Source organism: Anopheles coustani, chromosome 3 (genome assembly GCF_943734705.1).
Source record: "Anopheles coustani chromosome 3, idAnoCousDA_361_x.2, whole genome shotgun sequence".
In the NCBI taxonomy this organism is placed as follows: domain Eukaryota; kingdom Metazoa; phylum Arthropoda; class Insecta; order Diptera; family Culicidae; genus Anopheles; species Anopheles coustani.
Genome location: NC_071288.1, coordinates 44531332 through 44551946, shown reverse-complemented (window position 1 = coordinate 44551946; position 20615 = coordinate 44531332). Strand labels below are relative to the sequence as shown.

The following is a 20615-nucleotide window of genomic DNA, read 5'->3' as shown; positions in this document are numbered from 1 at the left end:
AAGTATAAACGTTTAAGTGATTAGTTTGGATTGAATTCTTTTCATAAGGCACCACGATCAGCGGGCAGATGAGATTATAAACTTATTGACCATATTCAGAATTTCCACTCAGCTCGAAAAATCGTACAAATTGCTGTGAGAATCTGTTTGAAACCAATCGAAGCTCTCGAGAACAAATATAATCGTGGTAAATAGCTAACAATTTGGAGGAAATGTTACACAAATGCACAATAGAACAACTTCTTCTTCTTTTTGGCGTAACGACCTCTTGGTCTTGCCTGCCCATTAAGGGCTTACGAGACTTGTTTCCCTGTTGTACGTGGATAGTCAGTCCTCTCGTACAGGGGAGGGTCTGGTCTCGGTTGGGATTCGAACCCACGCCGTCGTGGTGGTGAGCACCTAAATTGTGTATAAACATATCTTTCATTTCCAAACTCGAAGTAAAATTCCAAATGTACTTTTTTTTTAAAAACTATTATAAACATGAAACTGCAGATGTTTCTTGGTACCATACTTGTGCCATGTATTGATACAACAAGGAATCACAAGTATTTATACAATTTTTCTAAATAGAAACTCGTTTTTAATTGATCAAACGGCAAAAACAATGATACCACATGTTCTGACTCTAACCGAACTATAACCATTATTATGCATGCTTATTTATAATTTATTACCATTCGAAAAAATTTGCAACACACAACGACTTGAATGTCAAACACTGTGGGTTAAAATTCAATATTAAACGTAGGGCATACCGTAGGTTTTATTTTGTCATAAAAAACATACACACAAAAAGCGTCAAAGCGATTCAAGGCAACAAGAAGAAAATTATACCAAATCATTGAGTTGTCAAAAAATCTAAAAGTAAATAGGAATGATCTTCTGATTTGATCTAATTTTCATCACAGATTCTGAATGGCTCACATGTAACAGGTAGTAAATGTCTAGCCTTGATTGTTCAATGATTTTATAGTTCCAGAATCAAAAACCACATGCAATGCCAACTTTTTTTAGCAGAGATTCAGAAGGCAGTAGGCCCTAGGGAAATGTAGGGGGACCATTAGTGTTCAAATATTGTACAACAACATTATTCGGGTTTCAAAATACTATGGTAAATGGTTAGCCTGTTCATATTGAACACTACGTACATACTACGTACATTATTCTACGACACTACGTTCATTATTCTTCTAAATTATTGTTTGTCTTAGATTTATGTTACACAAATGTTGCCTCAAAGAGTACCGTCGCTTACAAACACATACGCTGCGATTAGTTTCTAAAGCCGCTCACATGTTTATGGTGCAACTTGTAAACTGCGAAATAAAACTTCATTTCTCTTGGTAAAACGTTTCAAATATGTATATTTAAAAATAAAATACAAAACCTAGTTGACAAAATCTTTTGGTATTTGGAATACGATATGGTATAATTAGAAGTCAATTTCACAATTCCTTGCTTATCCCCCGGTGACAGCTCGGTGGGATTTAATTTATAAAATTAAACCAAATATTGAAAACACGTTCATTCGTGCAAATGTTACAAAGCCACAATAAAAGTACAGTATGCAAAACATATATAGACAAATAATGTTACATCCATTGATTGGATCGTGTGCTAGGTGTGTCAAATTAGGTCTGCGGCTATAGCAACTAGCCGCAGTGTATTAAGCAATAGGAATTCCTTTGATGTTACAATATCAATCGTATCACTTTAACTCTTTAAACTAATATTTAAAAAAAAACCAGACATAATTTTAAAATTTAATGATATTAATCCACCTTATTCAAAATGTCATTTTATTTTAATGTATAGTGCTTACGCCGACATGGTATTGAATTTTATTCCATTTTGCATTTTAAAATGTTTCAATCGAGGCAACACATAGCCGCACCGGAGGAAATAGAGCTTTGATAGCCCTGTTTATGATCTCCGTCGAGAGAGCATGTTGTTTCCCCTTCGCATCTGCAAATGCTGGCGGTGCAAAACAATACAATAAATATTCTATTTGTGTGCGCATAAAAGTGAATCGGTTTTTGAAACTGAAATACTTCACTGCGAACGGACATTTTATGCTCGCAAAAGGTGGATTAATATCGTTTCGTTGGCGTTCGTCTTGCCGCAATCCTTCGTACCGAACCGTGCCCCTCCGTTTTGTCCCACATTTGACCAAACAACAACGGGCAGCGGCATCGGAACAACAGGGTAAGCCATCGCTTTGTAGCGAGCAGCTTCGACCGAACGGGGGTTTCACTTGCTCGATCGAAACCCGCTCGAGGAATCGAAGGACGAATTGAATGACCTGTACGATGGGGGGGCTGGCAAACAAAAAATCATCTCCCAACATGCATGCATCCTTCCGAGTGGCGTGTGGAGTATGCTCCCTCCAGTCCCCGGGAGTGGGTTGGTAACAAAAAAGGGACGCCGCCTCCCCCGAGGAGGCAACGTTTAAAATTGAATAGAACTCCTAGAGAAGTAAAGGGTGCTACTGTGGTGTGGAGTGTGAAACTAGCGCGAGACAAAGGGGCCGGGGGTGGGTGGGTGAGGGGGTGGTGCTGGCTGGGCTGGAAGCAATGCATTTATGTTGCAACCGAGCAGTGGGATATTTATTTCATTCGTTTTTCATCCTATCTACTTTTTGCGAGCGTCTCGCGTATTCATGTTTTTCCTTCCATTTCCACCACTCTGTTCCTCTGCATGCACACTCGATGCACATGCATCTCCAACTGCATCCACTCCCGGGGGCACTTGGTTCGCGTCGGAGAAGGTTTTCCTGTTGTTACTGGTTCTTCCCTCCGCCCCCCGCCCCCTAAGTTTTCCCTCCCAACGTCCCCATCGATGATGACTGCCAGCCGCGCGGCTCCATTACCTTGATATGTGCCGAGAATTCATTCACACCATCACCCCACTTTCCTCCACACCCCTCTCCTAGATGGCACCCCACCTGCGGACGATCCCTTTTTTCGCGCAATCTCTCTTCCTCCCTGCCTTTATGACAGGTCACATACAGGTGTTGAAATGGTGCCGCATCGCGAATACTAGCCTTAAACTAACTGCCATCGGTTCATTTATCTGTCTTTTTTATCTCACTCACTTGCTGTGTGGTTTAGTGAGTGTGTGTGTCTTTGCTTGCGTTTCTTCGGTGGTGCAAAAAAAAAAAACGAAAACTAAAATGCAATACGCTCGGCCGGCAGCACTATAACTTTGCGGGAGTTCTTTCGGTTCTTCGCTACCGCTACTGCGCTCCGTACGTAGACGATGATGATGCTGATGTCGATGATGATAATAATGCTGCCGACGGCGACCGTTGTGCAGCTGCAGGGCTAGTGGCTACTCCTGTTGCATACTGCATCCGGTCGGATGGGAGACGCAGATGCATTTCGTCGGGAAGCGTTTAGCCGTTTCGTGGGAAGTTGATCTAAACACTATGCGGAGTCGATTATATTGATTGAAATGATTCAGACCGAAACATATATGAGGAATGCTTGTAGCAAATTTCAGTCATTAGCATATTGTTGGACCACTTTTATGTGTCTTCCGGCCGTGATATAATTTACGCTTATCGTATCTAACCACCTTTTCACACAGTTGTACAGGTTGATGTGGGAGATTGTTAAAATTGTGTCTAGAACTGATCCCTGATCGATTTAACATTAGGTTAACGAATTAAAAGCTTATGATATTAATATGGGTTCATTCTTACAAAGGTGAAATGAATAATCCTGTAGGAAACAGTAAATGTTATTTTATAGGATGGGAAAGGATGAAATTTCTATAATTTATAATTGGAGCATACTATTTCAAACCACCAACCGCTGCCAAATGGTACAGGTTGATGCATTACATACATTGTTACGTTTCATTGATATCTTCCAACATTTGTTGGCTTGTTCATATAGGAGAATTTTAAATAACGTGTAATGAGTTGATTAAACTTACAAAGCTTAGTTTTCCGTCTTCATTAAATTAATTTAACGATATCTCTTATGATTTATATGGAACAGAAAATTTTATTAGGATAATTTCCTCCGTAAGATAAATTTTCTTTATTTTACTACTTTGTTTACGTTCAACTCCAAACTCATGCAGAATTGCAGCAGAACGCAATTAACGAAATTAAATCGGTCTCTAAATTCTCTTCGAAACGAAATCAAACGAACTTAATGTCCTGCTGGCACCTTGCGAAAAGTTTCACCGCTTCACGTAACGGATAATTTTCTCCATTTACGACCGATGGTCGCTACTGATAAAGTTGATAGTCTTTGCGCTCGGTTCATCGATTTGTTGTTTTTTAGCCAATGCTTTCGGACGCCTCATTTTGTGTCTTCTTTTCAAAAGGTTGTCTCATTTCTTTTCCGTTCACACCGCCTTCTACTTACCATGGACCAATACCTGGTGGCGAAGATGCTGCGCCAAAGCTGAGACTAAACATAGTTCGTCGTTTCTTGCTCCCCGGTTTGGCTGAGTCTGGAAGCTGTGCGAATAATGCGAAAGTCGTCGCGGAATGAGCATTTACACAGGGTAATAAAAAAATGAAATGAAAATAAAAAACCACCACCATCGACGTGTTCGAGAAGTTATCGACGGTTTGCGTGGCGGATCGTTTTACTGTGGACGATTTTCCCGGACGGCACTGTTCGGGATTTTTCCTTCCACGATGTTACCGGCCAACCGAGCATGCCGATCATTCCTGAAAGTGAGCGGCGATGGAGGACGGTGTAGCTTCAGGTGTCCCGCTTCACGGACGGACAGAATCGACTGGAAGGAACAGGGGGGAATTATGGGAATGTTGGAGGAATTTTACGAGCCAAGATGGGTGATTCGTTTAGAGTTGATTTAAAATAATTTGTCTGTTATTGGAAGTGCATCACACCGGGAAGCTAATCAACTCTGAGATTGACTGCAAATAGACGAGGCTGTCAGTGGATGAGTAATGAACATTTGAAAGGCTGCTGGAGAGATGATAGAATAATTGGTTGGAGTTCTGGTAGAACCATTGGCGGTGACGATTCCAATGACCTACCAACACTCCATGGGCGGGTTCTGCACGTTTACTACTGAACTGATAATGGATTATTCTTTTTTAGGAATCATCATAGGGATAAAAATTTGGTTGGGAAATCCGCGTCAAGAACAACACCGCCACCTGTTTCCAAAACATAATGCTTAAACAGTTTAAGACTTTTCGGGCGTTAATTTTGCTCTTAAAAGTTGTTCAAAATAGACAATTCTATGAACCTGATTGCCCAGAAAATGTTGCTACAAACAAACATACGAAAGCAAATTTGTCCCTTCAAAAAGTCAACATAACTCAAGCATCATCACTTCATCGGAACATCACGTGAGACCAGACGAGACAGAAAAGGAGCAATGGAATTGCTGAAGGTGACAAATGTTGACCTAACCTTGCGTTAGTGAAACCGATCACTTTAACCGAATGTGACAGCGTCCGCGAACGGTTTTAACAGTCGGCGTGTCAACATATTCATTCGCTTTGGCGCAGCTATTTGATCCACTTGTTTTGGTGTATCGAATTTCAGTGCGCAGGCTATGTGTCGCAAGGTGGTTTGGCAGGGTTTTGTTTTTACGGGAGATCAGCTGCAATAAGGACAGATAATTTCGTATAACGATTGCTTTGAGGTGATTAGAGGCTATAAGGTTTGACAGCTTAATTCCCTCGCGTTATGTTTTTTAAGTGTAGTTTGTTAAGATTCTGGTCTGCAGAATGCGGAAATTTTAACCAGCTTACTTTGTGCGTGACGAACATTTGGAAAAGCTGTTCTTTATTGCTGTTCTTTACTATTTTCCATGATTCCATGCATAAGCAATACCAGACCGAATAGTTATCTGTCTAAGTTAGCTAATTTTGTACTAGATGCTGCTATAAATTTGTCACAAATGATGTACCGAGTTGTGTTAATTGTGTTTGGATGTAAATAGTAAGTAAATAATTACGTTCATAGCCTAACCATCTTCCATCCCTAACCAGTTAGAACGATCGCTTGCGAAACTAGTGATTTTTATGCTAGGCGCAATATTTTTTACTAGAAAAGATGGATGTCCTACATTGCAGTGTGGTATACAATAGTTTTCTCCAAATATTGGTACTAATACTACTATTTAATACTATTTAACATCGCATCATTTAATAAGTAGAAGTACAAAGCACTTTTTTTTTATAGGCACTAGGGAGAAAGGAAGATTTCCTATTTCAATTCATCCATTTTCACCGAAACTGATTTTGTTTAATCTATTTCATCCGAAAATGACTGAATTGATTGGGAAACATCTAAGGGAAAGGATGATAAACATCTATTTTGAAATCCAAGAAATTTGGCAAATTAATCTACGTACAACGTTTCGAAAATCTTTTTTACCAGCAGAATTATTACGTAACATTTGTTTTAACTAGTCAAACACTCTGTGATGCCGTTTTACAAGGCTGATGTTATACATGCATAAATACGCTTATTCAAATTAGCTAAATCTTGGTTAAATACCTCAAGTTTATGTTCAAATTACTGTTGTTCCAGTACACTGCGAGAACACAACTTTTACAATATTTTTCCTAAAATCTTCCTCGGCAATCTGTTGTTCAATCATTTCAATTAATATCGAAACACACAATTTTATCCAAGATTTATTGCGTACGCGTACCAACAAATGTTTGGAAATCCATCATAAATGCCGCGCGTCCCGTGTGTTGTTACGGTGGCCTAAATGATTTATAATGTTCATCTGGATCCCCCTCCGGTCTCCACCCGTCAACTCGCCCTGCTTCCAGTTGTTGGGGCTACACGGGGCTCGGTCTATGGTTTCGTAATAATTTTCCCGCCACTCGAACGCGTAGGAATAAAATGTTTCCTTCGCACCAACTAATCGGTTCCCATTAATAGGGCATTTTCCGGGCCGTTTTTCCGTCCACCTCGGGGTGGAACGCGGAGCACACAAATATGTAGCTAGGAGCTATGGCGACCAATAAGGCAAGGTTTTGGGTTTTTTTCCGCCCTTGCTGAAACTGTTCAAATTTCGTCACTTCGTTGTTGCGCTGCGTGCCTTTGGCTGATAAATGAGGGACGGAAGTAGCTTCGGGCTGAAAGTGGGACAATTTTTCTTTTCATCAGACCCGCTCCACTCCTGCTCCCCGCTCTTCAAAGTACGGTCGATCGGGGGAATGCATCTCCAAAATGTTTTCCACCAATTTTCCCGCCCCCATCGGGCAGCACCACACACTTACATGTTCGTCCTGCCGCCGGAAGTGGACGGAAGTTTTGGGCTTCGGTTTCTTGCTTTCGCATTATCGAAGTAAATTACTCCCGATAATAACTTTATGGGGCCGGGAAATCGATTCCGGCCCCGGGTCCAGCGGCCTACTGCGATTCACGGTGGACGGCTGGAATTTATGGAAAAAGTTGTGGCCCGCGCTTCGATCGAAGATTGCCTTTTTTTTCTTTCGGTTTTCCTTCACTCCCGAGGGCTGGTTTTTTCTCCCATTATCGGTTGCGATTTATTCCTGTATCCGTCCGATGGTTGGCGCTTTCTGTTTACGCTACATTCCCTTTTCCCCCCCTCCGGATGGAAGTAAGTTTTCAGAGGCCTACCAAGAAAAAGGGACTTGCTTCGTTTTCTGCCAGTAATTTCACAAGAGTTTTCCCCCCCACCCGAGATTAGCGGACAGTCGGGCTCAATTTACTCTGCACCAAACACCTTTCCATGTCATCGGGTTTCACCGCTCGCTGGGGTCAGGACTTCCGCCCGACCCGCTTCTTTGCGGTCACAAAAGATCCGACGGCAAAAAAAGCAACGCAAAATAAAAGAATCCGTCCGAATTGAATACGAAATTGGATAAGGATTATTGGAAAATTTACCGTCAATTATTGATTTCCCGCGCACCGACCGTGGCGTAATGAACCCGTGGCAAAGATTCCCCCCCCCCCCCCCCCCCCTCCTTCCCCATCACTCTCGTCCCCGAATACGTCAACCACCGTTGGTCCGCTGGAAAATGGTGTCTGGATCGGTCAAAGTTTAATTAGCTAAGTTGTTGATCCTGTCACCTCCGGGCACCTTCCTCCGCGCAGGAACGCCGCGGGGGAGGGTGAAGGTGGCACTAATGGTTCGCTGGTCGAAAAATTGGCTCACCTCACCTTTTTGCCAATTTGCTCGTCTGCTCGCTGGCCAACTTGCCGGTTCGGTCGTTGCTTTCCGTGCTTTCCTGTGCGGTCTTTTTCGTCGTTTAATTTCCTCGAAATAGGACCACAGAGACATCTAGACGAACTGTCTCATTACGGAACCGTACATATTTTCGGGAGTTGGCCAGATGATAATGCAGGCAAACTAATTGCTACCATTCGCATGTGTGCATCCATTTGCCATGGTTATTCACTGGAGAGTTATATTGATCAAGTTTGTTTTTTGTTTAGGGAATCAATTATTTGCCAATGGAAGAAGTTGCCATTCGTAATAGGAATAACGAGACGAAAAATCTTTCCGGGAGAATCACATTTGTTATGGATGCCAAATTATCTAGGCACACGGAATTTTATTCTTCTCTTGTATATTCTCGTTTTCTATGATTGATCGATGTGTTTATATTTTCATATTTCTAATTTTTCTAGTGTTTATCGATTGTTACTTTTATTTAAATCTGTCCAAACGTTAACGTGAGCAGTTTTATTATATTATTTGCTATTTTTTTCATACACAACTACACTTTCAAACGTTACAACTTATTTTGCTTTGATTTGTTGCGAGTTTGCTTATTTCTCCTTTGCTAAAATAATTTCAAATCTTCTTTGTTGTATGAAATTCTATAGAGTTCACTAACTAAGCCTTTTTGATAAAATACTTCATTTCGTATGATGGTTTTCTTAACAAAAAACGATTTCAAATTGTGAGCAATGCTTGATAAGCAAAGAAAAACAATTATTAATACTTTAGATTAGATTTAAAAATAGTCGCAAAGAATTTTGTACAATGCTGAAAGAAATAAAAGTAAGTTTTGGATGATTTCAAAAACCAGGTTAAGGCAGTACATAGACCCTCAGCACAAAATTTTGGCAGATTTGAAAATAATAAAATTTACTGAAACATGACCTGAAAAAACAATAAAAAACCCTTGGGTAAAAATGGTTGGTATTGACACTCTGCAATAGATCATAGTCTCTGTTTGAAACCACAATAATATTGTAGATCTTTATATATCGTGATCGATATCACCTGCAAGGCGAACTAATTTCCCATAGGTACAAATATGTGATTGTAGTTTTGTTTCTAAGTGCATAAAATCAATGTGTGTCGTCTAAGATATTTTATCAAATAATAAGGAAATTAACGACACGGGATACACTTTGAAAAACTCTCGCCGCTCAAATGCTTTGTTCGAAGTAATGCTGCGGATGTACTGACAAATTATAAGATCCCTAACCTTACGCATTGTGAAGCTGTTGGTTGTTGCATCCTATTATTGCATTCTAATAACGTTGTTGATATCCCGAGGTACGGTTCGAGCGCCACATGCTGGACGAATATTTCCCGTGAATCATTTATCCCGTTGCATTTTTTCGCCACTGAATGAAACCAAATTAAACTTTGCACGCTGGCCGCCAGCTGTCGGTAGCCAGTCGTGATCGTCGGCTTCTCTTCCAAAAATGCCACGAATGTACATACGTTTGGCAGTAAAGAATCTTGCACTTCGCAGTCGATCAAAGTGCTTGCTTTTGCGTGCGGTGCGGCACATGTGGCGATGCTTTGTTGGAGAAATGAAACGAAGATGAAGTTACTTTCAATGTGGTTTGATGTTTTCACGGTGGGCGGTTAACCGAGGCGGGAACAAAGAACCGTCAAAGAAACACTCACATTTGTGTCGAATTTTTGCCGCTCGCCGCAGATGCTCGCAGGAGTATATTTATGGAATGTGTGTTCCGTAATCGTTCCCCCCCCCTTTTGAAATCCCTTGACGATTTGCAACGACGACCCAACAAACGATCCTTTATGCTTCTGTTATGTTCCTTTTTCGGAGTCCGTGTGTCTGTGTGGTTTCATTTGCGTGAGCAAATTGGATGCGAATTAAGCAGTGCCGCCGAAGGACGGAAGAGTTTAAAACCCGTAAAAGGGTTATTGTTGATGCATACCTATGTTGTACGGCGTGTCGTCGTCTTGGGAGAGTGTATTTTTGTTTCTCCATACACCGACAAAGGTCGGGCCCTACCGGGCGGCTCCATTTCCCGACCGACTGAGTGATGACTCACAAACTTCAAGGGGAAGCCAACATGAAAACCTTTCAAAAACCAAGTCGACCAGTTATCGAGAAAAAGTAAAAATCCCAACAAATGTGTTCGCCCATCACACTGTGGTCAGTCGAGCCGAGATTGTTCCGAGTTTCGACGTTTCATTGGACTGTCCTGCAAGTGATCCGGGATGAGCTTTTTCCGACCGAAATGGTCCAAATTGGCTCGTAAAACGGAAACGAAATCTCGTGGGTTCTCTCGTGTTGGTTCGGATTCTCCTCGAAGGATGGATGGGTGGATCTTAAGAATTGTTCCCATCTTTTCTTTGCTCCCTTTCCTTCCCTGGTCCCATTTCCTTCCGTTCGCCTTTTGTTGCCGGGATGCAGGGAAAAGCCACAATTTAGTGATAATAGCGCGGCAGCAGTTGGTCAATATGGTTTGGGTTGTTCTGCATCCGTCCTTTGGCTCATTCCTCCATCGGCACGCAGAGGTTGTACCACACGCGGCCACCAAGTCGATGCTAATGCTTCGATGTGCCACAGCGCAACAATCGCGCCCATTTTCTTAAGCTTCCTTTTATGTCCATCGTAGCCGAATTGGTTGTGGCTTTTCCGCGCCCATTTTGCAGCATGCAAATGATGGGCCAAGCCGATGGCACATTTCGGGCCGACACTCCACTCCTCGCGCTGCGAGACATAAAAGACTCACTCTCGTTGCGCTCAGCCTCTGTTGTCGCGCGTGAAATCCGCTATCGATGGTGGGTTGCGGTTTGAACTAAACCCGAAATCGGGTGAGCTGCTCCCGTTTCAACCAAACACTACCCCCGGCCGTCCGACACCACCGGGGAGCAACAGTTCGCAGACGGCAGCACGGAATGCGAGAAAAATGGTCGTAAATAATACAACCTCCATCAGCCGGCGGGCGTGTGCTGGCTGCTTTTTCCGCGGGTGGCGAACAATTTCACTATTCCCTTGGTTGTTCTCGGCTTTCCATCGTGTTGGCCATCGAGAATGATTTGATTTTGTGTTGACCATTTCTTTGCGACGAGATTTTCGTGAAACGATGAAGTGAAACTATCAGGTTGGATGATTATTGGTTCAACTTGGTTGATGGTTTGTACGATAAGATAGCCCATGGAAACGATTTAGCGAGTCGACTTGGCAATATATTTACATCATTTCGATTCTAGGTGTAATATTTTGAGAGAAGCTTTTCATTCTATCATCGAAAATCTTCATTTCGAATACTTTTCAAAAAGCCTGCATTGAGTTGTAAGTTTTCCAATCACTTAGTAAACCTCAACTCACCAACCACCACGACATGTCGCTGTAAAATCCGTGCTCGCTGCTTCCTGTAAACCTCATAACTTGTCTCGGCACGGCGCATGGATGGAGTTTGCGGGTGGGCGAATTGCGCCTGGGCGGAAGGGTACACCGAAACCTGGTCAAGGCTTTCCCGGAGTAAGTGAGTGAAAATGGTTTTCAAACATATGGGTGTAAACACCGTACGGATCGCTTGGCGGCGTTGGCGGTGCCGGTCAACAAACATATTTGTGTCGATTGAACGCGCTGCTCGCGGTTCCCTTCCCGGTTTCCCGCCCGTTGTGCTCATGTCGCCTGCGCGAGCGTTAATGCTGCAACATGGGACGACGCCACTGTCCGGGGCACGCTAGAAATAATTTCGTCTACCGTTGGGGTAAAGCACAACATTGGTGGATAGTGGAAGAGTTTATTTAAGTACCGCACTATCGCGTTTAAAGCATGGCCTTTTTTATCTACGACTGCTTTTTTGAAAAGATGAAGAGTGGTTTTATTGGGGAATATTAGTTTTAATGTATTTTTTTGTACAAGTTTCTTTATTTCCGTTAGTTAAAAGTTACCTTCAAACGAGAAGCAAGAGTTTATTTAAGTACCGCACTATCGCGTTTAAAGCATGGCCTTTTTTATCTACGACTGCTTTTTTGAAAAGATGAAGAGTGGTTTTATTGGGGAATATTAGTTTTAATGTATTTTTTTGTACAAGTTTCTTTATTTCCGTTAGTTAAAAGTTACCTTCTTGTACGACGTATCTGTTCGCCCAATATCATTACAGGAAAAAATTATTTATTTCATTTTGTTTGGCAATACGAACTAGGCATTAAACAGGAAGACACAACTAAAAGATGTCAAACAATTTGAAAAATATTAAATCTGGAGTAAATGTGAAGAATTGAAGTAAATTTGGTAAAGTATAAATCAACTGAATATCAAGAGCATAAGCAACGTGCTCTAGATCGCACAATTCATCGATATCGACTGAGCAACTATTAATGATTTGAATATTAAAATAAATAAAGTAAATTAAGGTGTTGAGTACAGCAAGTAGTACATAAAAATAACTATTGGCAAAACACTATGAAAACGTCAAAATTAATGAAATGGTGTCGTACAAACATGGTGTTTACTAATTTAAAATACAGTTTAAAAACTATTAAAATATTTTAGCTATTACCAATCAAAATATTCGCACTATGCTATGATGAAAAATCACTTAAAGGGAAATAAACTACATGTACAGTCAATTTTTATATTTAATCCTCTCCTATCATGTGCTCTTTCTTTCTCTCCTCCCTCAATAAAAGTATGAATATAATTACTATTTTACTCTTTCCCAAGATTGAGTAAAACTAAGTATGAAATAAACTTAAAATATGTTGCTTGCTACAGCGTTTCATCCCCTATTCTTATGAAGGGGAGCCCATAGTGGCGAAACCGAATCGAAGCCCTGCGAGGCCACACGATGCGTTTTCGGACCCATAGGTGAAACGCACCCCATGGCCCTATGCTTATCCACGGTGCGATTAGCATCGGTGTTTAGGGCATAGCACGTATAGCCCCTCACGTACACACCGTCTCTGGGGCGGGTGCGCGTGTTTGGGTCGCGCAAACATGAGTCACGTGCATATTTATTCAATAAACATTGCGCTTGCTGCAATCGGCCACTAGTGCGGCGGCTTTTTCCCACTGACCAATGGAAAGCACTTCAAATGGAGGAGAAAATTAGGTTCACTGGAAGTCGATCGGTACGCGTTGGTGTACAATTTGACTATTCGGTGATGAGCTTCTGTGTGTGCTGGGCACATGCAGGAAGTGTGTTTTCAGAAGGTAGTATTACTTCGAACCCGGCCCTGTTGCAATCAATTCGGTTATTGGCTTTATTGAATGCCATTTGAAATGGAATGGCGAAGGTTTTCCAAACGAACGCCGTGTAACATGTTGATTGCAAATACATGCATCCACGTTTTTTTGTCTATATTTTTAATTATTATATACCCTCATTTAAACGGTCATCTAAACCAAATTTTTCAACTATTGTCTATTGTCTTTTAACATTCACTTGAAAAATATCTTTCATTGAACTATTGTTTCAAATCACAATTTAATGTTTTGTTTATTCATGTAATATAACAAATAATACTTTTTAAATAAATTTATAAACGTTAGCTGCCCAATGCTTTTTAGACAAGCTACTTCTATTCCTAAAATTGTGTTTTTATGTTGGCATCTTATTATGTTGGAGACTTTTCATCATCACCATCATTTAGTGTCAAATGTCATAAAAATCTCTACCCCCCAGTACACATCTTTTGAAATATGTTAAATGATTAACTATTCGATTGTACATTGGTGGTGACATTATTTGCAAATTTTCATTCACAGATTAGTTATCATAGGTTTGCTTTAGAGAACACAATCACTCTTGGCTATAATTTTTCACCTTTGGTCGTTATCGATGTGAAACTTCGGAAAATGGTTTGGGCAGTACGAAGACCGTCGTGAAATTGAGTTGGAAGAGGAGACTATCAAATAAAGCTTGCCTCCGAAATGAACCATCAGAGAGTGGACCAATTTGACGCTCGTCGTATAGGAGAACCGTGAACAAACAGCATGCAAGTTTGCGGCCTCCTGCCAAGCAATTGCTTCTCGTTTTCCGAAATTCATCCAACGTCGCACGCCGTTCGAACGGATGGACGGACGGACGGACAGACGAATGAGCGAACTGGCGTACATTCATGCATTTGCATATCGATAACTGACAGCATCCGAGCTGGGATTTATCGGCATACATTCACACACACACGAGCCTAGTCACGGGGGCCCACCCGGTATTGAGCGATTATGTGTGTACAAAATGCACAAAATTGAATAATTGCCGCTATCTGGTTTAATGATCTTGTTGCGGTTTTAATTATCGTCCCTGTCGCTGCACGGTGTGGGCTTATTGTTTTCTATTGTGCTTGATGTTATTGTTCGACCGCGTTTGTCCATCCCGTGTTATTGCTTACGTCTGCCGTGGAGCATAATTTGCTCTCATAAGCGATTCGACATTCGTTAAACCGTTGCAACTATACTGTTTTTTTTTAAGATAAATGTAAAAAGTAAATGAGGTAACCAAACCGTTGGGTGCCGAGAAAAATCTTAACTAATAAGTTTTGTATCAAACATACATATCAGAATCAACAGAGACTTGTAAAAAATGTAGTGGATGTTTAAAATAAATCAATAATCTAATGTAAAATAAATTTAATAATGTGTAATACCAGTGTCCAAAAGGCAATGAAAGGTCCTAACATTATTATGGTTTTCCGAAGTGGAAAAAACCCATAGAGCGTTTATTATTATTTCTAGTTGATGTTGAAGTACTGTTTGATACAACAAGGTTTAGCAATTGATTAAAGTTTAATGAAATAGATTTGACTTCAGTGATTTTATTTTTTAATAAACTTATTGCATCAAATCGAAGAACTTAATATCTGAAAAAAATCAAAGGTATTGGTGATTTTGGCCCTCTTGAAAACTCTTTTTTTGTCGACTTCGTTGTCAAAAATCTGTGCCAGGAATAATAATACTGATAAACCGCTTCCTATCGTGAAGTTTATGACTGCTTCAAAACCATGATTGTATCGCCACATTATAAATCAAAACTCGAACCATGGAAGTGTAACCTTCGCGGAAAAAAAGCACGATATGATGAAACTAACTGAATCGTGACGAAAGTGTCGCTAATTAATTCTGGATAGAGTTGTGTATGTGGAGCGGTACGTGAATGGCAGTGTTTTCTGAACGTTGTTGAAATTTCACTTGCTCATCGTCTTCAGCCCGGTCCAGATTTACGTCATCTGTGGTTTTCCTCGTTTTCTTCTGACGCACTGTTGTCTCTCTCTCTCCCTTCAGTTACCACGTGCTGCAAAAATTAATCAGCTAAATTTTATCGCTACCTAATGGCTGTGATTTTTCACCACGTTCTCATAAATCATTCATTAATCAACTTCCGAAGACGGCGTGCTCGCCTCGCCACACTGTGCTGCATGCTCCATTCGTCCCCGGCTTCTGGCGCTCCCCAGTCACGGCTGGGCCCTCGGAGTTGTTGGCCGTTGAGCAATGATTGGGCGTTTAATTGGGATGCTTATCAGTGTTAACAGCGCGGTGGAAACTCTGCACGGTGGCACACACCACATCACACCAGCGTGCTGGCACGATGGCGCCCTTTTGATAAGTACGATAAGAGCGTTACAAATATCCCGAAGCGTGAGAAATGCTCGCTGCTTTGCTTCTCGGAATGATTTACGATGATTATGGTTTATTTTGGGGTTTGGTTGTGTGCTCATTTCGTCGTATTTGGATCAACACGGCACTCTTAACTTTTATTTCTTCCTAATGTTGATCTTGAAATAGCGGTACAGGTGCGGTATTTTTCCGTTAATTGTTTGATGACTTCTATTGGTATTCGAGTAACATACACGTGCTCAAAGATAGTTCAAATAAAGATCAAATATTACTACCAGTGCATTGTTCGAATAATTTACAATCTATAACTTAACTTACTGTGAAAAACTGGAATGCACAATTTGCAACAAAATGCAACAACCAATCTGTTGAATTTTAATTGTTTTAACTCTGAAATTCTTCGTTAAATATGATGAGTTTGGACTTCTGAATGATACAACAATTGGATTTTTGCAGTATAAATTTAACAAAGGCTCCTCCAAATCTAAAATTGAACTGATCAATTTATTTTGATTGTGTAAATGTTCGAGAGAAATAGGGATGCGCTCGGTAATCTCTTAAATCATTGTGTAATCTGATGAATGATGTTAGGCGAAAAGTTTCCGCATAGTGGAACTTAAAATTCAAAGGCCTTTTCATTTTAAAGTACAAATAATTCTACATGTAGAAGAAAAGCAAACAAGAAACCATCATTACCAAAACAAATCGAAGGAAGACTGTGCAGCAATTCGAAACACAACGAATCAAATCTGATAGAACAATCAATCACGAAAACTAGTTACCGCTAAATCGAATTTCTTTATCATTGCCCTTTCTCTCTGTTCTGCCTTTTTTTCACAGCGAATCTTCCCGTCCGCTGCCGACGAGAAGCAACTCTCAAAAACCAAGCGCAACCTTAGGACTCCACGATGAAACCGAAGAAGCAACAGCCGGCGTCCGAGAAGAAACCGTCCGGTGGAGGTTCGACTGCCGAAACAGCCACGGGCGGTCCCAGTGCCGGTGGAGGAACCGCGGATGGTCCGGGGTCGGCCACTGCAAGCGCCATCGCAAGCACGGGCACACCGCCAACGTCCAGCAAGAAACCGGTGAAACGTCTCCAATCAAAAGCCAAAGAAAATGCGTCCGGAGGGGTCGCTACTGCCGCTTCTTCGTTGCCCACGGGGGGTGGAGGTGTAAAGTCGTCGGAAAAATCACCTCCCGCTACGGCTTCCGCCGGGTCCGCCGCTGTCTGCACGTCCGCACAATCTAGTAAAACGAAATCAACCGTCGCCGGGGCAGCAAAAGGAAATCCTTCGACGAACGTTGCGAAACCGGCTGGTCCGGGCGAATCGATGAAAGATGCTGGCCAGCAAGGAATGACGATGTCGTCGGCGTTAGGGAATCTCTCCCCGAGCGCCCCTACACCGCTGGCCGGCATGCCGGAAACAATAGTTCCGCCAGCAGGCAAAGGAAGTAAGGGCGCCGGTAAGACGATTAAATTCGATTCAAGCGTGCCCGTTTCGTCGCCCGCCGGGAAGATGAAGGAAGGCGCTGGAGAGAAGTCGAAGAAATCGACCAAAGCGCCAGCCACCGGAAGTGCGTCGAAAAAGGCGACCGCTAGTCAGTCGGAAGGTGGTGGTAGTAAAAAGAAACCATCAGCCGTTCCCCAACCGACCGGTACGGGTTCGGGTGGAACGATTGCGGGCCCTTCGCAGGTCCTTTCCAGCGATCCGAAGCTGCGCGAGAAGGAGAAAAAGATACAGAAGGAGCTGAAGAATCTCGGCGTGCCGGATAAGGCGATCAATCAGTCGATCGTCGATGCGGCGTACTTGCTCGACTCGGACGAGTCCGTCGTTAATCCGTCGATCAGTGAGATGGTAAAAACAAAGTCACGCACTACCGTTGCCCAAGGGAAGTACGGTGGGGGTGATCCGGCGACCGGTGGTCCGATGGGAAGGAAGTCTTCGGTCACGTCGGACGAGGCGACACCATCGCCGGAGGGGGATGAAAAATCGTCCAGAGAGATCGTCGGGTCTGCTCCAAGTGCCACCGGGAAGGCAAAGAAGTCGGTCACCCTGAAGCTGGATCACGCGGACGAGCCAAAGAGCGTGACCCATTCGAAGGAGCAGACGAGTAAGGGAGCGAAGGAGCAGTCGGAAAAGGTGCCACCGACGAAAGGCGGTCGGAAGGACGATAAAGGCACACCGGGAGAGAAAGCTTCAGGCGCCAAAACTTCTTCCAACACGAAAGCTTCCGGCAGCCAGGCTGCTAAAGGTGCCAAGAAGTCGGCGGGAAATGCTTCGGGATCTTCCGAAGCGAAGCAAAAGAAGGCAGGAAGTACCGTGGCCAACGTGATCCAGCCAGCTCAAGCGCCGAAGGGTGTAATCGATCAAAAGAATCTTCCGGAGGACAGGAAATCGGCGAACGAATCGAATGCAACCACCGTTCAGGAGACACCCACGGACGTTGTAGCACGTGGTAGTTCCGTGGAACAGGAGGAGCAGGAGGAAAAGAACGAGGAGGTGCATATCCGCATCGACAGTATTGTGAAGGCACTGGAAGAAGAGGAAATTGAAGCGCCACCCGGTGGACCAAAGCAGGAACCCGACGGTGACTCCTCACCCGCGCGACCACCGGCCATCCCCGAGGGTAAGACTGCCAAAACGCTTCCCGCGGAAGGTGGGAAGGCCAAGAAACCACCGGCCGTGCGAAAGTCGGCCCCGAAAAAGGACACCCCATCATCGGCAAAGGCAAAGTCGAAGGAGTTGGGTGAGAAGAAAAAATCCACCCCCTCGGCTGGGGCGGCGGATAAAAAGGAGGTAAAATTCAAGGAACAAACTCCAGCCTCCCCAGCGAAGCGGAAGTACGTCAAGAAGGCGAAACCGAACCAACCGGAAGACATAGCGGGCGGTGAGAAACCCGCAAAGATATCGAAACCAAGTGCAGCAAAGAAGGGTGGTGGTGGTGGTAAAACAAAGGCGGTGGAGGGGAAGCCCGGTGCGTCGACTGAAATTCCACCGGACCGTGGAAGCACAACCGCTACATCCGAGGATCCTCAGGCTCCGATTAAGGAGGGTAAAATGGTGGAGAATGCACCGGTAGCAACTGCTTCCAGTGCCACCGGAGCACACTCGAAACCAATGGAATCTCAAAAATCTCGTGAACAATCTGCGACTGGTGGTAGTTCAACAGCAGTTGACGCTGCAGCCCTACGTTCGTCGACGGAAAACGACGACGACCTGCCACTGCGGCAGCTTCAGCAAAAGCAACAGGAGCGCCTTCAGCCGGTCGCTAGAGATGCATCTGGACCGTCCACCGATGGAAAGTCATCCGCGGCTCAGTCGAAGCCCGGTTCCACGGTGGACCAACAGCAGGAGGACAAGGGTGCCATTACTGGTGAAGTACAGCGAAAGGAATCGGATGCGAATGATGCCCCGAGTGCCACCGGGACAATCCTTGCCGGATTGCTGAAGAACCCCGCGAAACCGGTGAAGCGTCCGTACGTGCGGAAAAATGCTACCGGAGGTGGTAGTAAAAGTTCCAAGGCAACCACCGCGTCTGGTGGTGCTACTGCTACGTTCCCCGACGATTCCCAGCCAGCTTCCAAGGAGCGCAAAATGGAGAAAAAGGATGTGTACGATTTCGACGATTCCGAGAGCGAAATTGAAACTCCGGTCAAACCGGGGAAACCTAGCTTCAAGCGAAAGTCCTCGGTGGACGTTAGTCTCTCGCGGGAGGACGTCTCGCGGGAATTGGATGACCCGGAGCAACCCGGCCGGCAGAAGGACGCCGAGGGAAAGAAAATCCACTCGGATAGCGCGGGCGACGAGGGTGCCGATGCGAGCAGTGAGGACGAGCGGCGTAAAGATGGTACATCTGCTCCGCCAAAGCGGACCGCGTTGGCAAAGAAACAAAAGAAACGTCCAGGCGAATCATCCGCGGTGGTGGAATCAAAACCGGCAGCTTCGGCCGCAATCGCATCGAGTACGATGCTGAAGAAAGAAGCCAGCTCAAGTGGATCATCCTCCGACTCGGAGCTGGATGAAGACACACCATTGCCCGAGGTGGCGAAGGCGAAGAAAAGAGCGACGGTTGGTCAAAAGTTGAAGCAGGAAGCGAAGGACTCGTCGCATTCCTCCGGCGAGGAGGAAGACAAGCGTCGTGCTGCGGCAAAGGCAAGCGAAGGCGACGATGAAGATCAGGACGACGACGAAGAAGGGGAGGAGGGCAACGACGATGCAGATTCCGACGGTTGCTCCTCGACGGACACCGTGCGGACGCGCATCGCGAAAAAGCGCCAATCGGCGAAGAAGCGCAACGTGAAGCTGTACGGCTTTTGGTCCGGCCCGAAGCGGCATCGCGTGGCATCGTTGAACGCGCTGGCGAAGGTGCACTGCCTGTACGAGAATGAGATGCGCGGGGCGCTCGAGGCGAGCCTGATGAGCCAGTCGAGTGGTTCGCGTGTCATCCGTACGATCACGAAGGATGGCGAGCGGATCAAGAAGGAGCGAATCTGCAACGATGACGAGAGTGCGGGCGAGGAGAGTCGCTCCGGTGAGCCACCGGGCGGTGGTGGTGGTGCTGGAGGTGCAGTGCGAGATGGCTCGGAGGGCCGCAAGGACCCACCGGAGCGGAAGGAAGAGCGGAAGACCGACGAAAAGCGCCGCGAGGAGAAGAAGGAAAGCGTCGCGAAGCAGGAAAAGAAGGAACCGACCCAACCGAGTCCGAGCTCGGTATCGAAGGAGCCCGAACCGAAGGCGAAGGTGAAGGAGGAACCGCCCAAGAAGGAACAGAGCGATCAAGATAGCGCGGACTCGTCCGAGGAGGAACCGGTCGTTATGCGGTAAGTGAATGTGGCCGT

At 44.2% G+C, this 20615-nt stretch overlaps 1 protein-coding gene across 1 annotated transcript in view; it reads left to right on the top strand.

Moving 5' to 3' along the window:
- The window catches only part of LOC131261878 (uncharacterized), a 199487-nt gene that overhangs the window by 1324 nt on the left and 177548 nt on the right, over nt 1–20615 (top strand). Inside the window, exon 2 of the mRNA XM_058263731.1 lies at nt 16616–20597. Within this exon, the coding sequence (XP_058119714.1) occupies nt 16684–20597 (3914 nt within the window). The 5' untranslated portion in view covers nt 16616–16683. The remainder of the gene's footprint in view (nt 1–16615; nt 20598–20615) is intronic.